The following is a 23,749-nucleotide window of genomic DNA, read 5'->3' as shown; positions in this document are numbered from 1 at the left end:
TCACAGTCTCTTGGGCCTCCCTGGCACCTCACACATACATCTCTTGGCTTCTCAAAACAGCCTCTTGCTTTCTCAGTTCTTCTACGAGATCCTCATTGTCAAAAATGCTGAAGGAGAAAGTTTCTGTGCTGGTTACCCACCCCAGCAGCTACTGCAAAATCTGCTTACTGTATTATTTCCTGAGTTTAATAATAGTCACAGGGAAAACATGGCACACTAACTTGGAAACTCAAATAGAGGGAAGGCTGCACAACAAATCTAAGGTACATGCTAGAAAAAATATGTACTCAATGCTCTGAAAAGCCACAACCAGAGCTGCTGCTAAAAGAAAGCATTAAAAACATCCAAAATGTTGGATGAGATATGCATGAAAAATTAATAATCAGAAACAAAGAGTATGAAAGTACCCTAAGTAGGGAACATAACACTTTGTAAGTTCTACCATTTGCTTACTTTAAGGAACACAATTATTTATTTCACTATTTGTTTTTTGTTCAGATATCTTTTAAACTGCAAATGCTACCTTCTGTTGAAAACAACAGAACAGATTTATATGGTTTACCCATATTGAGATTTAAATCACATTTGGAAGTCTTATCCAAATACAAGGTGATGCCTTCTTCCCAGCATTTTCTTCATTGCATTTGCCTCTGCCAATTTCAGTTTCTTTTCACCTTTGAACAAGGAGGAGCATTTCATTTCATTCAGCCATGCTCCATCCCAGCTAGCTTTTCCACATCCACAGGTTTCACCTGCAGACATTAAAACACTATGTCCTCACCTTGTGTAAACAAACAGTGTTCCCTCCACATCAGTCTTCTCCTGAAGAAAAGGAAAGTCAAGAAAGTTGTAATCAGGGCAGTGTTCTGCTAGCCATCAGTGAGACCCTTTTTATCTCTTGTTTTATCAGTACCATTAGTCACACCTCTCTCACCTAAGCCATGAAATATAAAAATTTGGTGGCACAAGACCAGAGCAAGCACAGCTCACCATACAGCTGACCCAAGTTTTATGACAAGATATGAAAAGGTTGAAGGCTCGACACCATGAGACTAAACACTGTGCTGGATTAACTCTCTGCTACACCCAAGGGTGAAGCACAAGCCAGATTCAGGGAGAGGATTTTCCAAACAGCTCCTGCCCTCAGGGGCGACACACAGGATGGGTAAGGGGGAATCACACAAAAGGCAGAATGTGCAGGTTCTCCAAACACAGGCACTAGGCCCCACCACTATAGGAAACCCAGAACCACCTGCAAATAGCCAGAATGTTAAATTACTGGAAGATTCCCCAGGTGAATGAATTTTAAAAATCTTTAATAGCCTTTTTAGCATTGGTAACTCCAATACGCTTTTGCACGTGTTTTAGTTATGCTATGGTTGTTCGGATAGCAGAGGAGGTCCCAAGGCCCAGGTCCTGGTTCACACCCTGGTCTCCTACAGCTCTGCCCAGCGGGACAAACTTTTACAGCCCTGTGCACCTCTCAGCACCCACTCGTGAGGCACCGCAGGTCTTCTCATGCTCCTCACAGCAGCTGAGCCGGGCGCAGCCCCTCGCCCAGCCTGGTGAGGGCAGGGAGCGTCCCAGGACACGCTCCTTGACCGAGGCACAGGGCAGCCCCTCAGCACGACCCTCACCCCTCGGCCATGGTGGCGCCCCCTTCCCGCTGCCCTCCCTCACACGGGGGGGCGGGGCCTCCTCGCCCCCGCCCCCTTTCCCGACGCCACGCCTCCTTTCACAACGCCACGCCCCCAGCTATGGGCAGGGTCGCCTCTCGCCCCGCCCCCACCTCTCCCGTACGGTGAGGGGAGGGGCAGCCGCACGTACCCACTCGTTGGCGCGGTGCCCGAAGGTGTATAGCGCCACCTGGCTCGCCACGTCCACGATGCTGCTGATGTAGGGGTCGTGCTGCTGCAGCGCCGCCAGGCTGATGTCCAGCCCCTTGCCCAGCAAGGCGGCCCCGGACACCGCCGCCGCCATTTTGCCTCTCACAACAACACAGAGTTCCTAGTAGGCGCGACTAATCCAACACCGAGAGGAAGGGTGGTGGCTCCCACACCCCGCCCGCCCAGTCGGAGCGAGAGCGGGCGGGAGAGTCAGTGCCCAGCCACCGTAATCGAGCGCCGAGCGCTGCCGGCTCAGGATTGTTGCCGTTGGCGACGGGGCAAAGCTGAGGAGCGGCCTGGCAGGGCCAGGGAGGCAGTGGGGTACAACAGACATCGCAGCAGCTCCTCCGGCAGTGACCCGCCTGCGCTGGCTGGTTTTCCCTTCGTGCTGGCACCCTTTGTTTTCAAGCCTCTCCCTGTCACCGGGGAGGCCACTGACTGTCTTCCTTTCCAGAGTGGCGGCTGCCCACCGGGGAGACAACATGGTTCCTGCGGCTGGAGGCCAGAGAGAACCAGCAAAACTCGGCGGGACGTGCCGAGCAGGGAGTCCTGTGCCCACACCACTTGTCCAGTAGCCTCAGTGGCAGAAAGTGTGTTGGTGTGGTGTGCACCGCACAGTGCAGAGAGCCCCGGCAGAGCAGGAAGCCACAGGCCAAGGTGGAGCTGAAGCCACTTTGGCTCAGGCTGGCGTGAACACAGGAGCGCTTGAGTGCACTGGTCTGCCTGTGGAGGGAATGTGCGGCTGGGACTGCCCAGAGTTAGCACGTCTATAAGCACGTGTATCTCTAAGGACGTGTGTGCTTCGTGTGTGCTTCATGTTTGCTCACGTGTGCACCAAGGCAATGGGTGCACGGCACTCCAACAGGAAGAGAAGTTGGTTCGGAGCGATGAATATATAGAACCTGCATTTGCTATCATACACTTGCAGACTTCTGCCTAGAACTTAAGGGAAAAAGAACACAAATACAAACTAAGCCATCATACAACCCTGGTGTGTGTGTATATATATATATATATATACACGCATACATGTGACAAGCAGCCGAAACACAAACAAGCATACTATAATATGGAGATACTCAAACAGCAGAGAAACAGATGGACAAGAGCATGAATTTAGTTACCATATTTTCCTGTCAGACACACATATTTATTATTAATCTATTGATATAAACAGTTTACAGCAAATACATGAGCTTTATGTGGCATGCAGATGACGTTAATACTTACTTACATTTATAAGATTTGCTTAACTGAGCGGCCTGAACCACCTCCAAGAGCAAAATTTTGTTTACTTCATCACTTCAAGCTGATGTAGCAATTCTAGAAAGACCACCTTCTGTGTATGGAAGCAGTAGGGTGATATATGTTCTTCTAGAGAATGGAATTCCCTTGAAGAACAGAAGGCAGAGGTAATGGATGCTATCATCTTGTTGGTTTGCAATCAACATTTTTACAAGCTGGACATAGGGATGAAGGCTGCCATTTAGTTTTCTTGCTTTTCACTCTAGGTCAGATGGAGCCTGTGGGATAGAGTACGCAGTAGCATCTGCTCTGAGAGCAAATAGGCAAGCCCTGATGAAAAAGCTCCCACAGTGTGAAGTGAGGTTAGGAGAGAACTGAGAGAAAGCAAGGTGGGAATTCATAGTATTAAACGTAAGGACAGTGAGTCTTTTGAGTGGAGTTAGGAATGGGTGTGCTCTCAAGGCAGAAAGAGAAGCTGTTCTTTGGGACTCAGGAGAGAACATGTAGGTTTCATTGTAGCCCAGAAGGCCGCTGAAAATCGTATTGCTAAGAAGGACCTACAGTAGTGGGAGAAGAAACCTCTGTACATACTCTTTGATTATAATCTGTCTCTTTTTCTAAAGCCACCTTGTTTCAATTGGGGCTGTAATGAAATACAGCTTTACATTTAGAGGGGTTTAAGTGGTTTTGGTACTCTTGTGGTAGGAAAATGGCTCTAAGCATTTCCATTGCAAAGCTCCAGCTGACTTACAGATCCTGTAACAGCAAGGAAGATATGTGGGTGCACGGAGAGCAGGGGAAACTGCTGTCCTTGGTCTGGAAATGACCAGAGTATAATGGCAAAAAAAAGAGTAGTAAGAAGAAAAGTCATGTCGCTCAAATAGTGAACAGATGCATAAGCTTTTTTTTTTTTTTTCTGATTAGTCCTCAGTTCTCAGTTTCAAGGCACACCTGAAAGCACTCTTCCTCATGTGCTGGAATTTCCCATTACCATCTTATCTCCAATTCTTTGGCAATTTTCCTGCTTACAAAAAGTCCAAACTTGTCACCAAGGCATAGAAGCTTCAAACTCTTGGAGTTCCACTCCTGGAGTTTCCTTTTTTAGATGCCTTTGCTCCCTCCAACAATAATGCCCACAGAAAGGTGCCCTGTTTCTTTGTTGGTGTTGTTGTTGGTTGTGGGTTTTTTTGGTGATGCTGGGAAGGGAGTATTGCGAAGTCCCATAAGGAAGAATGTGTTACAGAAACTATATTTCAAAGGCTATTCATTTGAACTGAAAACAGTTACTCATAACTGCTATTGGGCAGGAGAAAGCAGTATGCAGAATTCAGATGTATTGCAGCCCTGTTCCAACTGAAAAAAAAAAAATGTTTGAAGCCCCTTTTGTTAGGTCAAACCTTGCACATTTGTTATGTTATAGAGAGAGACTGACTAAACGTGTCTCCTATGCCCTTCACTTGACATAAGGAGATTGTAGTGTCCTGTTTCCTTATGCTCCATGGGAGAAAACTCAACTGTCAGGTTAAATGTCTTGAAGTAGGCTTGTCAAATTTTTTGCCTGGTTTTGGTGCCCTGTTTGTAGATACTTCTTTAGAACTCCCTGACTCCTGGACTACTGTGTCCCTTTCCAACATAACTGGACAGACGGTTCCCTAGGCCTGTGTTTTGAGTCAGCAAATATGTCAAGCTTCTGATCAGGCCTTTCGTATTTTCTCTTGCACTGTGAGGTAGCTTCTGATGGTTCCAGCTGTTTTGCTACATAAGTGGGATGTAATTGCTCTTTCCATTTAGCCTGAAGTAAAGGTACTTAAAAAGGCCATTAGTTCTGCCCTGCTTTATGAGATCACTTGATAGTAGACTAAAATTTTTCCAATGCAACAAGATCTTGTTAAAAGGAGAAACACTGTGAATTCTTGCTGCATCTAAACAGTTAAAAGGCCATTTTGGCAGAAATGTCACAGTTTTAAAAGGGTGATTCTTTAAACTGCTGTTATTTGCTTGCAGTCAGTAATCCAGTAGTCCATAATAACTATCAAATTGAGTTAGAGTGATTTTGCTGTAATTTTTTTATGAAACAAAGTAATTTTCTAGCTTCCAAAATGTTGTAATTTCATGAAGTATATAATTAGAATGTCACATTTTTGTCTTCAACCCACCTGGATACTATTCTGTTAAAAAAAACCCCACACCTATGCTCTTGACACAGAATAAAAGGGATTTTATGAAGACTGATTTAAGGCAAAATCCACACAGCATGACATTCCTAAGGTCTCCATTAATAATAAACATTAACATGGTTAGGCCAAACCTTTTCACAAGGATTGTTCACACAGATATTGTTTGCTTCACATTCAAGAATCTATGGCACTTGTAAAGACTAAGCTGTGCCTCTGACAGCAAATTATCGACACTGAGGATATAATTTTCTGTGACTACATTTGGTGGCACTGCTGGGCACATACAGCCCCTGTCTCAGGTTCTAGCCGTTCAGTCCTGCCGTTCTGGCACCTTGGTACTGTACAAGGGCATATGTGGCCACAGAGTGAACCAGTCAGACTGGGGAGATGAACTGATTGAAAAACAAGTGTTCATACTGATGCTGAGATCACAGCCTCGACTGGCTGCTCTCCTGCCTGTTCACATTCAGGCCTTTCTCTAAGCAGCAGTTTTGTTAAGAATCAGCAGGAATCCCTTGAGAAAATGTGGTGTTGAGCACCTCATTTCCTTCACTTCCTCATCTCCAGCCCCTTTGGAGTTTTTGTTGCATGATAGTTGCCTTTTCCTTTTTATTCTTTCCCCAAGACTACCAAAACTTCTTCTCTGGTGGCACCACTGCTGGCCCTGCTAGCAGAAAGGGTGCTCAGGCAGTATTAATAACCTCCTCTTACTCCATCAGGGGCCATGCAAATATCTTTGCATGGCACTTTCCAGCATGATGGCTTCACGGGAAACACTGGGTTGCTCTTGTGGAGCTGGGATGATCCCACAAGGCTTGGCTGCCCATGCTCCATGTATTTCTGGGGATATGCTCGCAATACAGCAGTGTGGTGCTTCTCACCACTTGGGAAACAGTGCCCCTGTGGTTTGTGCTGGAGGCTGGCTGCATCCCTTCCCAGATGCTGTTGAAATGTATGGCCTTTTCAGACCACATTTATTACAGACTTTCAGTAGCTAGCTTTAGAGTCCTTTCCTCGTGCTCAAAGTTGAAATTGTTGTTTGTGCTGTTGGACTACCTCTTAACTCCAGTCCTAATGGTTAAAGCAATTTCAGTCTTTTTGTTCATAGTTTACTACTTGCTAAAGGTTCCTTAATGAATATAGGGTCAGACTGTATAGTTTAATCTGGTGCAGTTATTAAAAAAAATCTCTCACTGAGTTAAAACTTCATCTGGTTACTGTCATTACAATTCACAACAACTCCCCCTGCCTCCAAATAAACCCCCGTGCATTAAATTATTTGCATGCTCTTGTGTGTCTATAGTGTTGCTCCCTGGTGAAGTTTATGAGACTGTTTTTAGATTTTCTGCAAATGTTAGTCCACACAGGAATAGCGTGCTTTGGTATTGTTGGTTTTGAAATTCTGATAATATACATACTGTGTATGGAATAATTATCTATAATTTACTATGATTTTCAGTTGAAGGTTGTTTTGATGGGATTTTGGGGGGAGCTTTTTTGTTTTGTTTTGTTTTGTTTTTCTACATGTAAGAGCCTGGGTTTTTACCAAAAGACTGTTTATTTGTTTGACTTACATTTTGCTAAGTGATTCTGGTAGTAAGTAACTCTACACATTTTCTTTTGCTATAGACGTTTGCAAAACACAGAGCTTTACCTGTCTTATAGGCCCAGCTTGTGCCAGTGGCCCAGCTGGAGGAGCAGTAAAGATCCCTACTATTGTTAGTTGAACTACAGGCTTTTTCTTTCTGTCTTCCTATGTAGATATAACTCTTCTGGAGTGAAGAATTGTTTTTTATTTAACTGTAATCACTTCTCAGAGGGCATAATTTGACCTGAAAAAAATTGTAATACCAGGAAAAGACTATTTTAAAGGGAGAAAGGGAGAGGCTGTACCAATATAATTACATTGGATTATAGTGTTATACCCAAAAAAAAAAATATTGTGTACATTTAATCAGTAAAAAAATCTGATTTTTGGTGTTTTAAGTGACTATATGATTTCAGTGTCTTAACTTTCAGTAGAGTAGAAATGAGAAAATGATAAACCTAAAAAATAATTTTCTATGTGGAATATTTTCTCCCAGTTATACTAGTTGATACGATAAAAGGTGTTATCTTTGTTCATAAACTTTGCCTGACTTCTTTAACTATACACTTGTGATTATGATTCTGTCAGATCTCTTAATAAAATTCTAGATTACATCCTCCAGTCTCTCTCTAATGCTGATAACGTTCCAAACATACATTGTTTATTTTCCTGCTCTAACAAAGAAAAAATACTGTCAAAACTTGTTGAGTTTTTCCACCTTCTTTATTTATTTAATGTAGCAGAAAACACTGACTTCCTTCAGTAGTATTTCTCATAACATTTAAATTCACAAGTTCCTTTACTTTTAATCCTATGCTACTTTAATTACAGTTTTAAAAAAAGAAGACTGGATTTTATTATGAGAAGGCAACCATTCTGGGCCAGTATTTGAGTTTTTCAGTAGTTTTGTTACCACAACTGTATGTGCTTTTAATAAAGAAAATATTTTTGATAGCCATGACCTTATTACCATTCTGATAAACTGCTATAAACTGATTTGGTCCATCAGCTTAAATCTTTACACAGTTCATTGGCTAGACAAACCACCAAAATGCTGATGAGGATAGCGTATTCCTGCTATTTCCTTATTTCCAGCAGGTTAATAAGATACAATAGTAGTTATATCTCACCCAAGTTATAATAATACCTTTACAACCACATCTTTCTGGTAATCACCATTTAATTTAGCAGAATGAAACACCTGTAGCTCTAAAAGAGCTATTTTCCAACTAGTTACAGAGAAGACGGCCTCATTGAATTATTTCCTAACATGAGAAGTTCCATTAGATAATTACATAAAGTCAGGACCTCATTTTTACACCTCACCTGGCATAGGAACTCTTGCTATATTGAGGAGATGGAGTAATCACAAAGGTGTGCTGGTGCTGCTGGGAAGAAGCTGGGAGCAAGGCTGGTGGAGGACTTGGGCTGAATCTGGTCAGATGATGGGATGGGGTGCACAGAGACTTCTACCGGTGGTGTCAAAGTGTCTTTTTATGAAAATGAGTTCTATACATTCAAATCAGCTTTTTTTTTTTGGTCTTCCAGTTAATTGACAAAGTAAGGACAAGTTCTGAATAACTGTTATACCTCTAGTTGTCACAGTGTTACTTTATGAGGAAAATTTGCATTTTTGCCGTCTCAACTAACAGAAGTATACTGGGTTTTTGTTTGCTTATTTTGTGGTTTCATTTGGTTGGTTGGATTTTTGTGTTGTGTGTGTGCTTTAATGAAGAATGTTGGCATTTATTAAAGACTGATGAAGGATTTCATAGCTTTAGATGCAGCATAAGTGAATGAAGTTAGTGTTGTACCAGTACTGAATTCCTGAGAGCTGCAACAGATAAATTATGATATAAGGAAGAATCCTTAAAGTTAACAAGAAAGTAAAGTGGGGTGTCTGCCTCAAATATTCCCCCAATCTTTTTGTATTTTTGATAGCTGCTTATGAAAATTGCCATGGGGAAATTCTTGTGATGCTAAAGACTATTTTGTATCTGGTCTCACAGATGGTAAGAGCTTGTGAAAGTTCTCATAATTGTATCTTCTGTAATTAAAGTTAGGCTTAAAAGCTATTGTATGTGTCTTTGAATGTGAGGTCACTTCATATAATAGCATGGTCTTTTCATTTTGGTATAATGCTTTGGGTGAGCATTTTTATTTGTTGGTGACTTATTTGGCTAGCAGATGTCAATGAGGTACTTCTTTTAAAGTATACTTCCTTTCAAGCTGAAAACTGTATTTTTTTCTCTTGTTATGCACCATGGTGCAACAAGGATACACAATTACCTCTATGCTTTAAAAGCAATTAGTTGCTTCTTCCTGAAATTTAAGAATGCTTCATTTTTATTTTATTTCTTCATTTTGATTATTGTTTGTGTTGCTCTAAGGTTTGTCAGTATGGGAAGATGGGCCTGCATAGAAAAAGGAGCTCAGATTTGTGTAACTGTACCAGAAGATAAAACGAAACATTTGAAGTGTTGCCCTTGGAAACAATGAATTCAGTCTGTCCCTGTTTTCTAGGAGGGATGGATTTGGGCAAAGGCACCTTCCAGCAGGCAACCAGTAGAAGATTTAAGCACTTTGAATGAGATTTTGAAGTGGAAACTAAAGGTATTAGCACCACAAACCTCCAGTGGGTATCTGAGTCTGGGTTTATTACACTTGTGTGAATTTGTTTCCCCTGGTGAATTCTGAGAGCTGTGAAGGCGTTTGGCAGTCCCTCTCCTACAATCTGATTTTGTCATTTTCTGGTGACACTGTGCTATGTCTTCTGTCAGATTAAATTTACAGGCTTATTACCTTGCTTGACAGAAACATGAACTATGTGGACTTTTCAAAGGAAAACTTCCATGAGCAGTAACAGGATGAAGTTTCTTTCTTCCTTTTACTTTTCCTGCTCGCTTGCCCATATCTGTTAATTTTATTATCATCCTAAATTAATCTTACCATCTTCAGATGAAGGTGCTTTGTGACCTACAGTGAAATTGCTGTGTCATTTAAGCGGTAGTAAACTTAACAACACTGTGTAAACCTAAACCAGATTCAGGATATTTTTGTTAAGTGCTTCTGGTACTCTTGACTTGATACTCAACTTCAAGGGGAGATCTTTCTGAAACAGTTTTACGTGGCTTCTGGAGGAGTTCAGTTATTAATAGGTCAGATAATACATTGTATTTCGTGGTGCTCTCAGAATCACAGAATGGTTGAGGTTGGAAGGGACCTCTGGAGGTCATGTTGTCCACCTCCCTGAAGCAGGGCCACCTAGAACAGGTTGCCCAGGACCTCCAGTGCTCCAATGAGGGAGACACCTCAACCTCCAGTGCTTGGTCACCCTCACAGTTAAAACAAAACAAAACACAAAAAAACCCACAAAACCAAAACCAACCAAATGAAACCAGACAACCAAACCCACAAACAAACAAAAAACCTCAGTGTTTCTTGATGTTCAGTGGGAACCTCCAGTGTTTCAGTTTGTGCCTGTTACCACTTGTTCTGTCACTGAACACCACTGAAAAGAGCCTGGCTTTGCACTCTCCATTCTGGTATTTATATATATTGATAAGATCCCTCCTGAGCCTTCTCCAGGCTGAACAGTCCCAGCTCTTTCAGCCTTATCTCATGGAAGAGATGCTTCAGTCCCTTAATCATCTTTCTGGCCTTTCGCTGGATTGTCTCCAGTACACTCATGGTTCTCTTGTTCTCCAGGTGTGGCCATCATGCTGAGCAAGGGGGAAGGATCACCTCCCTTGACCTGCTGGCAATACTTTGCCTAGTGCAGCCCAAGATACCATTCAGAATCTTTGCAGCAAGGACACATTGCTGACTTATGTTCAACTTGGTGTGTACCAGGACTCTCAGGTCCCTTTTCGCAAAGCTGCTTTCCAGCTGGGTGGGTCCCAGCATATATTGGTGTATGGGGTTGTTGTTCCCCAGGTGCAGGACTTTGCACTTGTTTTGTTGAACTTCATGAAGTTCTTATTATCCAATTTCTCTAGCCTGTTGAGGCCTACTTTGTGTCATTTGCAAACTTGCTGAGGATGCACTCTCTTAAACAGGAGCTCAACATCTTAAACAATGCCATTAGTCCTTATTCTAATAAATATATTGGTGTGATTTGTTGTGTTTGGTGTTGGTTTGTTTTTGTTGGTTTTTTTCTGATGCAAGAACCAGCATGTTTCGTTTTATCTCTGACTTAAAAAGAAAAGGTATGGGGTGTGGAAAAAATGCATGAAACAACTTGGAATATTGGATTGTAAAGGAGAGATAAGGGTAGGAAAAGAAGTAGTTATAGTATTGTATTGTTGTTGATATAAGACACTAGCATACAGACTGGGGAAGCAGGATGCATGTGGAGTCACAGCTGATGATATGAGGGAACAGAAGAACAGGATGGAGCACAGGAGGCAAAGCTGATGTGGGACAAGGCTTGCCATGATGGAGTGGAAGGCAGGATTAGGATGGGGGCAAAACTGAAGGAAGCTTATGGCCAGAATGAGACATCTGCTGAATAAAATGAAATGGAAAGGACAGAGTTGTGTAGATCTTGGGGCAGAAAAATTCAGGTAGATTTTATAACTGGAAGGAGAGTTAAGAGGTGTGTTTTGAGGTTTTGATGGAATGAAATGCTGAGCGCAAGGATGGGTAAACAGTGCGCTGTCATTACTGGAAACTGCCCTTCTGCCATGACCATTTTTTAGGTCACTTTAATCACTGCTTGTGACATGACCTAGTTGGAAGTGGTTGCTGTTACAGAACAGAACGTATGGAGAGTCTCTTCTCATGCAGCGCTGAGCAATTAGGAACCAGATACAGCATCACGTACGTTTTCTGTCTTTTTGTCTCTGAGTAGTTCCTGAGGGAGACAGAAAAACAGGCATTTTATCTGCCTGCTTGAGAAAGAAAAGGACATAGACTTGAGGGTTGTAGGAGAAGTTACTTGACAATCAAGAGAAATGTTGTAATGATTGAGGAAAAAAATTATTAAAGGATAAAGCTGTCTAGAAAGCATCTCTGTTTTCTTTATGCTTGGCAACAGTTACCACAAGATGTAAAATCCTCCTGTACCATTCTGAGATGATATAGCCTAACATTTTCAAATGGTTTAATATCATTAATTCCAACTGATAAATAGCAGTTACATTTTATCCTAAAAGTAACTGTATGTCAATAGAGACTACTGTTTGAAATGTGGTTTAGGATATAGAGGGAGGAAAAGGCATAGGGTACTATTTTTAACATTCTATCTTGGATATTGCTGTGTGTAAAAAAATTATGTAAACCAAGCTGTTTTATCTGAGCTTTAGGTAGTATATGTATGTGTGTTTGTATACAAAAAACCCCAAACAAACAAAAAAACCCTAACACCACAAAAAAACAAAAATCAAACCCCAAACCAACACGGACCTGAAAGGGGAGATGGATTCATTTTACTTGTCACTGAAAATTTCAAGCAATGAAATGATGTAAAGCATTTCTGAAGTTTGATTTCCTCTAGCATTTTGTTATCTGCATTAGCTCTGTTAATGATGAGTCCATTTTCATTCTGTGTAAGTGAATAAGATGGCTTAGCTTATGGGTTTTTCCTTTCCCATGGCAAATCCGTCTTGCTCTAGAAGAGCATTTTAACTATGTTAAGTTTGTATTTTCATTGATTCTCAAGTGTCCTGTGGTACTGAGGAATATGATCTTTGTTCTGTGAATGAGAATACTGTACTTAAAGTGCTAAAGTAACAGAAAAATATCCCACATTTCCTTTTTCCAAAAATGTGACTCTGAGCAGATCTTTGACTTGAAGCAAAAGTAGTAGCAACAGGAATGGAGGTTCCACAGCATTTCTGGGCAACCTATTCCAGTGTTTTACCACCTTCATCATGAAAACAATTAATATTTTCCTTATGTCTAATTGGAATTTCCTCCTTTGTGACTTTTCTGCTGCCTCTCATCCTTTCACTATGTACCTCTGGCAAGAGGCTGGCACCAACTTCTCTGTAGCCTTGCCCTGAATACCTGAAGACAGCAACAAGTTCTACCTTAATTATCTCCAGGCTTAACAAGCCCAGTTCTCTCAGCCTGTCCTCACAGTTCATGAGCTTCAGCCCCCTAATTTTCTTAGAGGCTCTGGACTTCCTTCAGTATACCAATATCTAGTACTGGGTAGCCCAAAACTAGACAGGGTATTCCAATTATGGTCTCACAGAATGACTTCCCTGTGACCTACTGGCAACATTCTTGCTAATTAGGTCCAGGATGTGGTTGGCTTTCTTCACAGCCAGGGTGTGTTACTTCCTCATGTTCAGCTTATTGTCTACCAGGACATCTGGTCCTTTTCTGAACAGCTGCTTCTTGGCCTCTACTTATGTATGTGGGGTTATTTTAACCCAGATGCAGGATTTTGCACATGCCATTGTTGAACTTCATGTGATCCCTGTCAGTCCATTTCTCCAACCTGATGAAGTGTTTCTGGATAGCAATCCTGCCTTCCAGCATCCCCCAAATTTGGTATCATCCACAAGCTAGTTGAGTGTGCACTCCCTCTGAAAATCAAGATTGTTAATAGAAGTGTTACACAATATTGGCCCCAGTTTCAATAGCTGAGGGACATATGCCACTAGTAGCTGGCCACCAGTAGGGCTTTACACTGCTGATTAGAACCCTTTGAATATGCCAGTCTGGGGAAATTTTTATCCTTGTTAGTTATCCAGTCCATATCTCTACAATTTAGCTACAAAATATTATGGCATACTGTCAAAGGCCTTGCTAAAGTCAAGGCAAGTGACATCCATTACTTTCCCCTTTTCCACAGAGCCAGTCTTCTCACCATGGAAGGTAGTCAGGCTGGTGTGGCATTGTTTGCCTTTGGTAAATCCAGTCTGGCTGTTCCTTTTTGTCCTTTGTGTGCCTGAATATGGCTTCTGGGATGACTTATTCCATAATCTTCCCAGGGACTGAAGTTAGGTTGACTGTGCTACAGTTACCTGGGTCCTGCTTCTTGGAAATGGATCAGAAACCTCCACTGATAGTCATGACCTTTCAAAAATGAGTGACCTTGCAGTGACACTGGACACCTTTCTCCACACCTTCAGATACAGTTTGTGTCATTCCAAGGATCTGTGTACGTCCAACTGGCTTAAGTGCTCCACTCCCACAGACTGCAACTGGGCTCAGAGACCTGGAAGGCCTAAAGATAAACTTTACTATGAGGAAAAAAAGCCCCAACAAAAATGTGAAGTAAACCAGGCATTGAGTACCTGAGCCTTATCCATGTCCTTTGTCACTAGTTTCCCTGCCAGACTGAGCTGTGAGTCCACATTCATCTCAGCCTTTTCTTTGCTGCCAATGTGCTTACAGAAGACCTTCTTGCCTTTTGTATCTCCCACTATTTCCAACTCCCTCTGAGCTTTGTTTTTCATGACCCTATCCCTGCATTCATGGGCCATGTCTGTGTATTCCTCCTGGATACCTGGTTGCTGCTTCCACCCTCTACATATTTCCTTGTTCACGTTTGAGCTCAGATGGGAATTCTCTGTTCATCAATGGGAGTTTTCTGCCATGCTTGCTTCACTCCTACCTATCAGAATGGCTGTTCCTGTGCACTGAAAAGGGGGTCCATGAGGACCAACCACCTGTCCTGGGCCACTTTGCCCTGCAAGGCAGTCTTCTGTGGGATCCCACACAGCACATTCCTAAACAAGCTGAAATATAAAGTCCAGACTTGTGATTCAAATATTTCCCTTGTTCACTTTTTTCAGGATGTTGAACTGTAGCATATCACATTTGCTGCAACCTAGGCAGAACCTTGACCTTCACATTACCCAGTTCTTCATCGTTTTTAATGAGTAGCATGTTGAATGCCTCTCCTAGTCATCTTGCTGAAAATCTGCATCAAGCAGTTGTCATCAACATCTTAACATGATTATTCATGAGCAAGATTTGATTTCATGAAATGTCTAGTTCAGAATTACAGACTAAAGGAGTTTGAGTAAGTTTCCAAAACTACTGGGTGATTATCCAGACAGAACTGTTTAAAGCTCTCCCACTCCTTACATTAATAGGAGCCACAATATTCCCATGCTGACCATGAGGGGAAAAATCAATATCAGCAAACGCACATTCATATTGATTTATCTTCCCTTTTGGTTTTCTAATTTAGTAAAGGCTACTAATGCAACGTTACATAAAGATTCTCAGGAGAGTAAAAAGGCTAATGAGATCAGGTATCACTGTTTGTTCTCTGGAAGTGAACTGACTTTACTGTGTACAGTCAACTGTTGAGTTACCCGGTACAGGAAGGCCAAGACATACTTTTGAGCCATATATCAGAGGGATTAAAAGGAGCCATCAAGCTGACTCTTTGGGATGCAGGCCTAGCATGCTGTTAGGATATGAACATTAGAGAAGAGAGGTCCAAGGAACAAAATACTAAGCATTTTTTTCCCTAGAAGTATTCCAAGAAATGTGCATGTATTTGAATGTCCTACTATATGTATTTGTTCAGAGTTTATGCTGGTAACCTTTGTCAGACTAGATTAGAAAAGGGGTTTCTGGTCATGTGCAAGTTCTTATGCAAGTATTTGATTTTTAAGGTATTATTTCATGTGTTGTATAAATAAAAAGGAATGCATAATGAAAATGATCAGTTTGCTTCACTTACTCATTCTAAACAAAGGGTAGCAAATATAGGCAGGGATGTTTTTATTATTTGAAAACTGAAGTTCATGACTGTCCAGAACACAAAAAAATTGCCTCATGGGAAAATAAGTCAACTATATACATACATATTATTGAGATTAAATAATATTTAGAGATTAAATTAGGACATGACATAGTGCAAGCCATTGTGTGTTTGAAATGATCTAAAGCTTCGGAAGCAAAACTTGTTCATTTCACAATGTGCACTTAACATAGCCATATCAATCTTTTATCACTGTTTCTTGTACTGAATATTAAATCTCAAGACATTCAACCTTAGAGTTAAAATACGTACTACTTCTTATTTTTCAAACATGAAAGTGCAAAGTTATTGAAATCAGAACAGCATTATCTGTGTTCTTACTGTACATAATCTGTATGCATGGATTCATGATTGGAAGTATTATTTCCTTCATTTCACACAGTTGGGTAGCTTTTCCCCCATTTTTGAGGATAGGACATTCATAAGGGCACTGTCAAAAAGTAGGACATTTCCTTATCCTACCAAAGGACAAGGAATACAGCAGATTATGGAAAAGTAACACTGAATAATTAGGTCACTGAAGGCCCAGGCTCATAGAGGTATTTAGTGTCACAGAAGAACAGCTGATAATCTGCAGCTGAAAAACCATATTTTCAGGATGATTGTAAAAGTTGAGTTCTGTCTCCCAAGCCCCAAATTCCTAATATTTTCAACTTCTAATAAATTTGGCCATCAAGGCATTCTACTAGAGATATAAATACAAGAACAGTATTTGTCCCACTATAATTGATGGAAAATGAACTTTCACTAGTCACTTTCATTGGACCATCAACAAGTTATTGCTTATGAAGAAGGATTACATCTTGCTTTGGAGAACAAATGATAAGGTTGTTAACTCCAAATGGCCATGACATAGCTTAAAAATAACTGTGTTCAGACTGCTCTCTCCCAGTTGTCCATCAGCAAAGACTGTGACTCCTGCCTGGAGCTACAATAACACTAATTTGGTTCAGTATAGAGATGTGTCTTTTTCCTAGGGACAGAGATTTTACTGTAAATATGACCTCTTTACTCAGTCCTTTGCTTCCAAAAGTAAAGAAGATAAATAACTATCACAGAAGGTATTCCAGTGGTCCTATCAGAAGGTAGGACTTGGACATAACTTAAATATTATAAGATATTACTCCATGGAGACAGAATTGCAAGGTTACTCAGCCAAGCTTAATTCTTCTTTCTTTCATGTTGTCTTTTGAATATAATTTTCTTGTAATGCATCTCCTGAAACTCACACTTTCACCCACCTCCAAATTTAAATATATAGAATGTTATTACTGTATGATTTATTGAAATAGCTGGAACACTTCTATTCATAGCCCTTATTTTGCCATTTGAAAAAAAAGAGTAACTGATCACAAGTATGAGCGATCATACTGATATGTCAGCCCTGGAGAGAAAACAGGGACTATGCCTGCAGAAGTTGTGCAATCTGTTCTCTCTGAGCAGAAGAGTGCTGGAGATCCAGGTGTGGAGTTCAGTCTAGCTCTGAGGTCAGTGACTCTCATGGTCTGGGGTGTTTCTGACCCTATAGCTTGTTATTTTTCCATACTGAGCACATGGAAGTCACAATTCTTTTATGGAACTCGAAGTTTACAAGATTCAAGTCATGTATCTTCAGGATACAAGGCCTTGAAATCTGGGCAATTTTGCTTGTCAGGTTGCTAGTCCTAACTATGAAGCATTTATTCCTTTATTACTTATTTTCACTGATAATTTCTAGTATATGATTTTTTTAATATTGTAAGATAAAGCACTTCTTCCCCTTCTCTTAGAAATTACCGTTGTTGTTGATTAGGGGTTTTTTTTTGTTGGTTGGGTTTTTTTGTTTGTTTTTGGTTTTGTGTGTGTGTTTTGTTTGTTTGTTTTAGCTAAAACTTTGCTATAAAAAACTGAAAACGATCTCTTGTGGTAGTATTTCTTTGTATTTATGACGTGTAAAAGAGGGCCATTTGAAAATGAGAATAAATTTACAGGGTACCATTTAGTAACACCATAATTCACATGTAATAGTATGGATTTTCAGTTCAATATCTCAAATAACTTCACAAATATTATCTCAGTGAGGTGTAGAAATACTATGTTCATCTTATTTTTAAGTAAAAATATGGGAGAAAAAGACCACAATTGGTCAATATGAGTGAAGAAGCAAGATACATTTGAGGTTCGTAGAGAAAAATCTTACAATGTCCTTCTTGTTAACCTTTGAAATGCTAGCTCTTCCTTCCGAAAGGTTCTTTATAAAAACCTTAGTATTTCCATCTTTGTTTAGGATGGCTGCATTATTCACTGAAGTCAGTGTGACCCTTTGACTTCAGTAGGTTTCAAATTAGGTCTCTTATTGATGCTTGCGCAGTCACAAAATCTTTCTTAGTGACAAGAATCTCTCTCTATATATTTAACCTCCATGTTCCTTTGTAGGTAATGCTCTCCTTTTCCTGTCCAGGTGCCTGGTCAGTGAATCAACAAGTATTTTAAATATTTACTTTCATCATTTTGGCCTGGTTAGTGCAAAATCATGAACACCTGTGACATCCTGTTGTCTAGAAAAGTACTAATTTGGAAATAATTCTGGATAGCTCATAATATAGGACTGTCGGTGCCCTTTCTTTAAATAAAGTCTATTGACTGTAAGTTAAATGGACACTATCAAGCAATAATTTGTATGGGGAATTTTTTAAATGTATTTTAGCCAGAGGCCTGCATCTTCCAGAAATAATTTTTAAAAGTCAACACTGATATATTTGCATATTTTTTGCTTTTCACTGTTATGATTAGTGCCATTCTTCATTTGTAATCACTTCTACCTTTTGTTTCTAATGCACTAGTCAGTAGTTCTTCATCTCATGTAGCTTGGTGAAGTTATTAACCTCTTTACAACCAAGGATTAATGAAATAGCTCTGAAGAGACCTGACATAACACCTGTCTGGACAGCTTTCTGCTGTAGATAAAATAATGAGAAATTTTTTCAAAAATATTTCCGGTATTCAGAAAGTTTGCCAGTATAAATATTGCCAGTATTGCACTTTCCCTCACTGAGATATCAGTGAATTATTAGGGTCTGTGGGGACACTACTTTTCACAAATCATCCTCAGGCTTCTTCAGAGGTTTTAGAATGTACGTTACTTTCCTGAAAAATTTATTTTCTGATCTTTAGTTTTCTAATCTGAGGAAGGGAGACCTATTTGTATGTAGCTTTCCCCTGTCACTGTTTATCCAAATGCCTGCGTGATATTAGAAAAATATAGGAAAAAGATAAGTCAAAATTCAGTCTCAGAGAGTAGAGATTGAAGGGATGGACAGAAAAAAAACAATGCAAAGAAATCATGATGCGCACTGTAACCTGTCATGAGGAAATCTGCCTGAAGATTGGAAGTGTTGGCAGCCTTGTGTTCTCCTAGATCTTTCATTGCTTTCAAAAAGCAATGCAACTTTTACTGGTAACCAAATCTTTTCCACCTGAGGTTAGCAGGAAGACTGCATGTCCTCATGTGAAACTAAGGTTTAGTAATAGAAAGCCATGTGCATGCCATGGTCAGTTTTTTGTGTCTCCCTGCTGCTGTCTTTTCCTGTGAAATGTGGAGAATAGAGTCTTTGGGAAGAGGAACACAGAGCATGGAGAAGAAAGATCGATTTGATTCTTAGTGTTACAAGAGGCTAAAGATCTTGGGGGTATACATAGGCAGAGATACAACTAGAAGCTGGCAAGGAGATGTCAAGTGTCCCTCTCAATTTTTGCAAGTTTCAGTAATAAATTACTCTGCATTACAAATCTGCTCTTCCCCCCTCCCCTCCAGCTGGGAACACACTGGCTTCCACAGTGACTCACAGATGGAGGGGAAAGATGGGAAGATGTCAGTAAAAACATCCTTACTAACTGTATGTGGGGGTTGGGAAGAGTGGAGGACATGACAGTTTGGCTAAGTCAAGATATGTCTTGAAACAAATATTAAGGAACAAATTGTCTTTGTGGTACTTTATATGCTATCTGAACCCAGGAAGCTAAGTAGGGATAAGAATGAAAAACTAAGAAGAAAGTATGCAGAAGATGCAATGCATACATTAAATAGTGCAAAGTATTGAAGAAACAAAAGTAAAATATGTTGCATGGTTTGTTTTTGTTTTTGTTTTTTTTTTTTGAGGTGGAGAGGGAGAGACAGCAGGTACATCTCTTTAATTCAAATGTATTATATTTTAAGTTATAGTCTGTCTTATCTTTTAGAACTTGAACAGTTCTCATGTGTTTAGTAAGCTACTGAATAAGAGAAAGTAATAACAAAGGTCTTGAGTAATTCAGAGGTCATTGATCTCTCTCTGGTTATTCAACAGTCATTTTCACTTGGATATGAAGGATGACAACACTCTCTTCCTCAGTGTTTTGTTATTATGAGAGTAAATGACTCAGGAGCACCTTCTTTATGTACCACTTGTAGTAACTTCCATGTATTGGCCATTCATAGGCTGACAGTTTACTCAGCAAGTTCATGATTACCCACTAGTTTCTCCACCACGTAACCCATGGCTCACTTCACTTGGTGGGTGTTTTCTCCTTTCAGAGCTGAAGATAGTTTATTTAGAGAGGGGAGTGCAGAGTACTTTATGCTTTGTCAATATTCTGTGACACAGATAGCTGCTGGTAAGTGGTACCCTCAGTTCCTCCTGGAATCCCTTCTTACATTCAGAAGAAACAAGGTGGTGGAAAACATCTTTGCTCCCACTCTGCTGCATGTGGGTTTTCTGGTGGGAGATGATAATTCAATTGGTGACGCATTCATGATGTGTGTTGTAGTTTTTTCAGGTCCAGCTCTGCCAGATGTGAAGACCATAACAGGCTAAAGGCATTATTTTACTTTTATTTACAAAAAGCTGAATTTGGCTCTGGAATTAGTTCTAATTGTTTAAAGTTACAAAAGCAACTTCTTTTCTTTCTTTTAACCCTATACAAAGGAGAGGGCTGCCAGTGTTGCAAAATAATTGAGTCAGAGCCTGTTGCAATCAGAAGATGATTAGTTTCTTGTGTTTATGTGTGTTCTGATGTGAATTAAACCAATCTATTATGTCTGTTTTGTGTTCCTCGGGATGCACTATTTTTATGTGGAACTTGCAAAAGCAGACACAGTTCACTGATGTTTATTAGTGACCTTGTCCTCTGAATTATGGACAGTCTGCTTTGAACATGGGGAAACGCTACTAGCAGTCATTATGTGGATGTTCAGGTTTTTTGTAGTTGTTTAACCTCTCCAAGGCCTTGCTGCAGTTCTAGATGTAAAAAAAAAAAAGAGAGAAACTGAATTATGGGTGATTAAAGCTGAAATATTTATAGACACAGTTTTTATTTAAAAATAGCATTTGTGCCTAAGACGATCAGATGTACTAGTTCAGTATGAAAAACAAAACCAGATTTTAGTTGATATTATTAATAGAAATCGCATGAAATTTGGTAATGTAATTTAGCTGAAAATATTTTCTTTGAGTCTAGGTTTTGGAGTGGTTTTGTGTTACTAAATTTTATAAAGGAAAAAGAAAATAATATTCTGTATTTTTTATGGTTAGAGGTTTCAAAAACAAATAGTCGAACTACTGTTTATTTAGGAAGAGAATATAGCAATTATCAGAGCATACACCATAAAAATTAGATATTTCAAATTAAAACAGAGGCAAGGATATTAGAAACATAATTTTACTTGCTATGGGAAGATGGGATTCCCATCTATCACCAACAAGGTGTTATCAATTAAGATGGAAATGTGTTCTAGAAATATATTAAAATAAAAATTTCCCTTAATTGCCTGTGAGAGCAGCTTACATGGACATTCAAAATCCATCCTTATTAAAAACAAAAAGCAACAATATCTGGAATCCTGAAGTCATTATTGATTTAAAGTCACTATTTATGTTGATTAACATTTTATCTGAATGATGTCAAGTACTGCAGGATGTGGACCAATTGATTTTAAGGTAGCAGCAATCATTAGTGCTCAGTATCAAAACTATATCCAAATTTGGGTCATTAGGAAATGCTTCCTGATTTGAGAAATCATATACTGATGGGATTGAAAGAGTAAAAATGTATTATGTTTCTCTTCTAAGGCTCAGGTGAAGAACGTAACATACAGTGGTGTTTTTCAGCTCAATGAAAGAAACTCTTCCATGTTCTTTGTAAAATGCTAAATTGTGACAGTTAAGTAAATGCCTATTGTGAGTTACTGCTTTGACTTTTTAAATACTATCTTGGAGCACACTGAGCGGGAAGAGAGGTACCCTCGGAGCAATGATCCATGACTCCAAATAAAAAATGTAAATGTTAATGTGTTTCGAAGATGGGTTTTGCTCCACTTTCTTCAATATTTGAAAATATTCCCAGTGCTGTAACAACTCTCTTAATAAAAATTTGAAGAAAAAAGTCTGTGTAAAACTGTGGGTACCACCTATAAAAAACCAAAGCCTGTCTGAAAAAAGAGAAATTCCTGCTTCATGTTTCTTTAGAATGACAGATCTCCTTGGCTTCTCCCCCAAAACAGCGTGAAGCAGCACTCTTGATTAGTCAAGAGAAGGCAGTATGCAACCATCAATATTAACTGTATCACATCATACCATCTGGCTCCACCAGCTTGGAAATAATGGCCTGTATTCTTTAGTCATGGCTGACAGGAAACAACAAATTAATTGGAAGTACAATTGTGATTTACCTTTTACCCCTTACTCTTCACTCCCCGTGGTCTACCACTCATTTTGCCTTTCAAAGACATAATACTTCTAACTGTATTGGTTTATCTATGAAGAAGAGAATATTTATTATATACTAGAGCACTAAGTATATAAAGAAAACCAAAAAGTATGATGGTGGAAAAGTTAAGTTTCCTTTTAAAAAGCACACACAATTTATTTATTTTTTTTAAACTACAGAGTTGAAGGAATATACTCTTCTGCGAGGGTCCATTTAACGTTGATTCTCTGAGGTATTTAGGAACAGGGTGAGGAATGTTAGCATGTAAGAATACTGCTAGGCAGACATCTACTCACCTTTTATTTCCTAACACATAGTTGACCTGGTACCCTTGCTTTATTTGAAAATACATTTGATCTTACTTCCATAAGTTTGATTTTGTTGCAGGTAAAGTTTCTAAGATCCTTGCAATTTAGTCTAGTTCAATCTGAGCATAAAGAACAAGAACTTATTCACTGTCTTCATAGATCTCTAAAGCTAAATTGGCCCATGCTTTTCAATGCTTTAAAGAGTTAAAAATGCTATATAAGCACTATAACTTGGTTCTCTCTAGTGTAGCCCAGCTTTTAATTGCTCTGCTTGCCATATTACCTGGAATTCAATTCTTGCAAAATAAGCAAAGTCAGTCATAGTTATTAATCGGATGAGACTTCAAGTAGAGTTTAGAGTGACACCAGATGTAGTGAAGCTTGTGAGCAGATTGCATTTTTCTCCTGAAATAAATACTAAGCCAACAAAACTATATGCTTTGGGTTTCACTGTGCTGTCTAATATGTTGCCTTTCTGTAACTGTAACATATATCTGATAGCTCAAGAATTTATGGTCATTATAGATGTCTCTGAACCTTTTTGTAAAGTTTAGAGGACCAAGCTAATTTCCTGTTTTTACAATTATATTCTGACCAAATTCTTACAATAGCTAAATAGTTTCACATGGCATTTTTCATTTCCAGTCTTGAAGTACGGTGCGGTCTTAACCCAAAATGAAGCTTTAACTCAAATGTCAATTCTATCTTTGCGACTAGTAGAATTATTTTTAAACAATTTTTGTGTGCTCTGAAGTTTTTTGGATGCAAGGCACTCTGAATATCATCAGTGACTGTATTTGCTGCTGCAGACTATGGGAGCTTCATCTCAAGGACTGAGAAACTTAGAACACAGGGAGTCATGAGTATGTTCTCAACTGGTGCCAGAACATCAGTCCAAGCTGATTGCTCCTTTGTGTCTTTCTTAGGGCAAGAATGTGATTCATCACTTCCATTTTGCTGAACACTGAGGTGCAGATGCATCTTTATGAGTTAGATTTTACTTACATTGAAGACTAAATGGCATCCTGATCTCATTTGTAATAATGTAAGTTGGGAGTAATTTGGTAAAACCGATTGACCTACATCAG

The 23,749-nt window shown here is 39.7% G+C and overlaps 2 protein-coding genes across 2 annotated transcripts in view; one reads left to right on the top strand and one right to left on the bottom strand.

Moving 5' to 3' along the window:
- The window catches only part of DCP1B (decapping mRNA 1B), a gene marked incomplete at both ends in the record, with an annotated part of 44,551 nt that extends 42,571 nt beyond the window's left edge, over window positions 1–1,980 (bottom strand). Inside the window, 2 exons of the mRNA XM_080351377.1 lie at window positions 782–822; window positions 1,828–1,980. Of these exons, the coding sequence (XP_080207503.1) occupies window positions 782–822; window positions 1,828–1,980 (194 nt within the window). The remainder of the gene's footprint in view (window positions 1–781; window positions 823–1,827) is intronic.
- The window catches only part of CACNA1C (calcium voltage-gated channel subunit alpha1 C), a gene marked incomplete at both ends in the record, with an annotated part of 485,303 nt that overhangs the window by 11,510 nt on the left and 450,044 nt on the right, over window positions 1–23,749 (top strand). The gene's annotated exons all lie outside the window — the stretch shown is intronic.

Source organism: Nesoenas mayeri, assembly GCF_963082525.1.
Source record: "Nesoenas mayeri genome assembly, chromosome: 1".
In the NCBI taxonomy this organism is placed as follows: domain Eukaryota; kingdom Metazoa; phylum Chordata; class Aves; order Columbiformes; family Columbidae; genus Nesoenas; species Nesoenas mayeri.
Note: the sequence above shows the minus strand (reverse complement) of the source record. Positions and strands in the feature narration are given on the sequence as shown.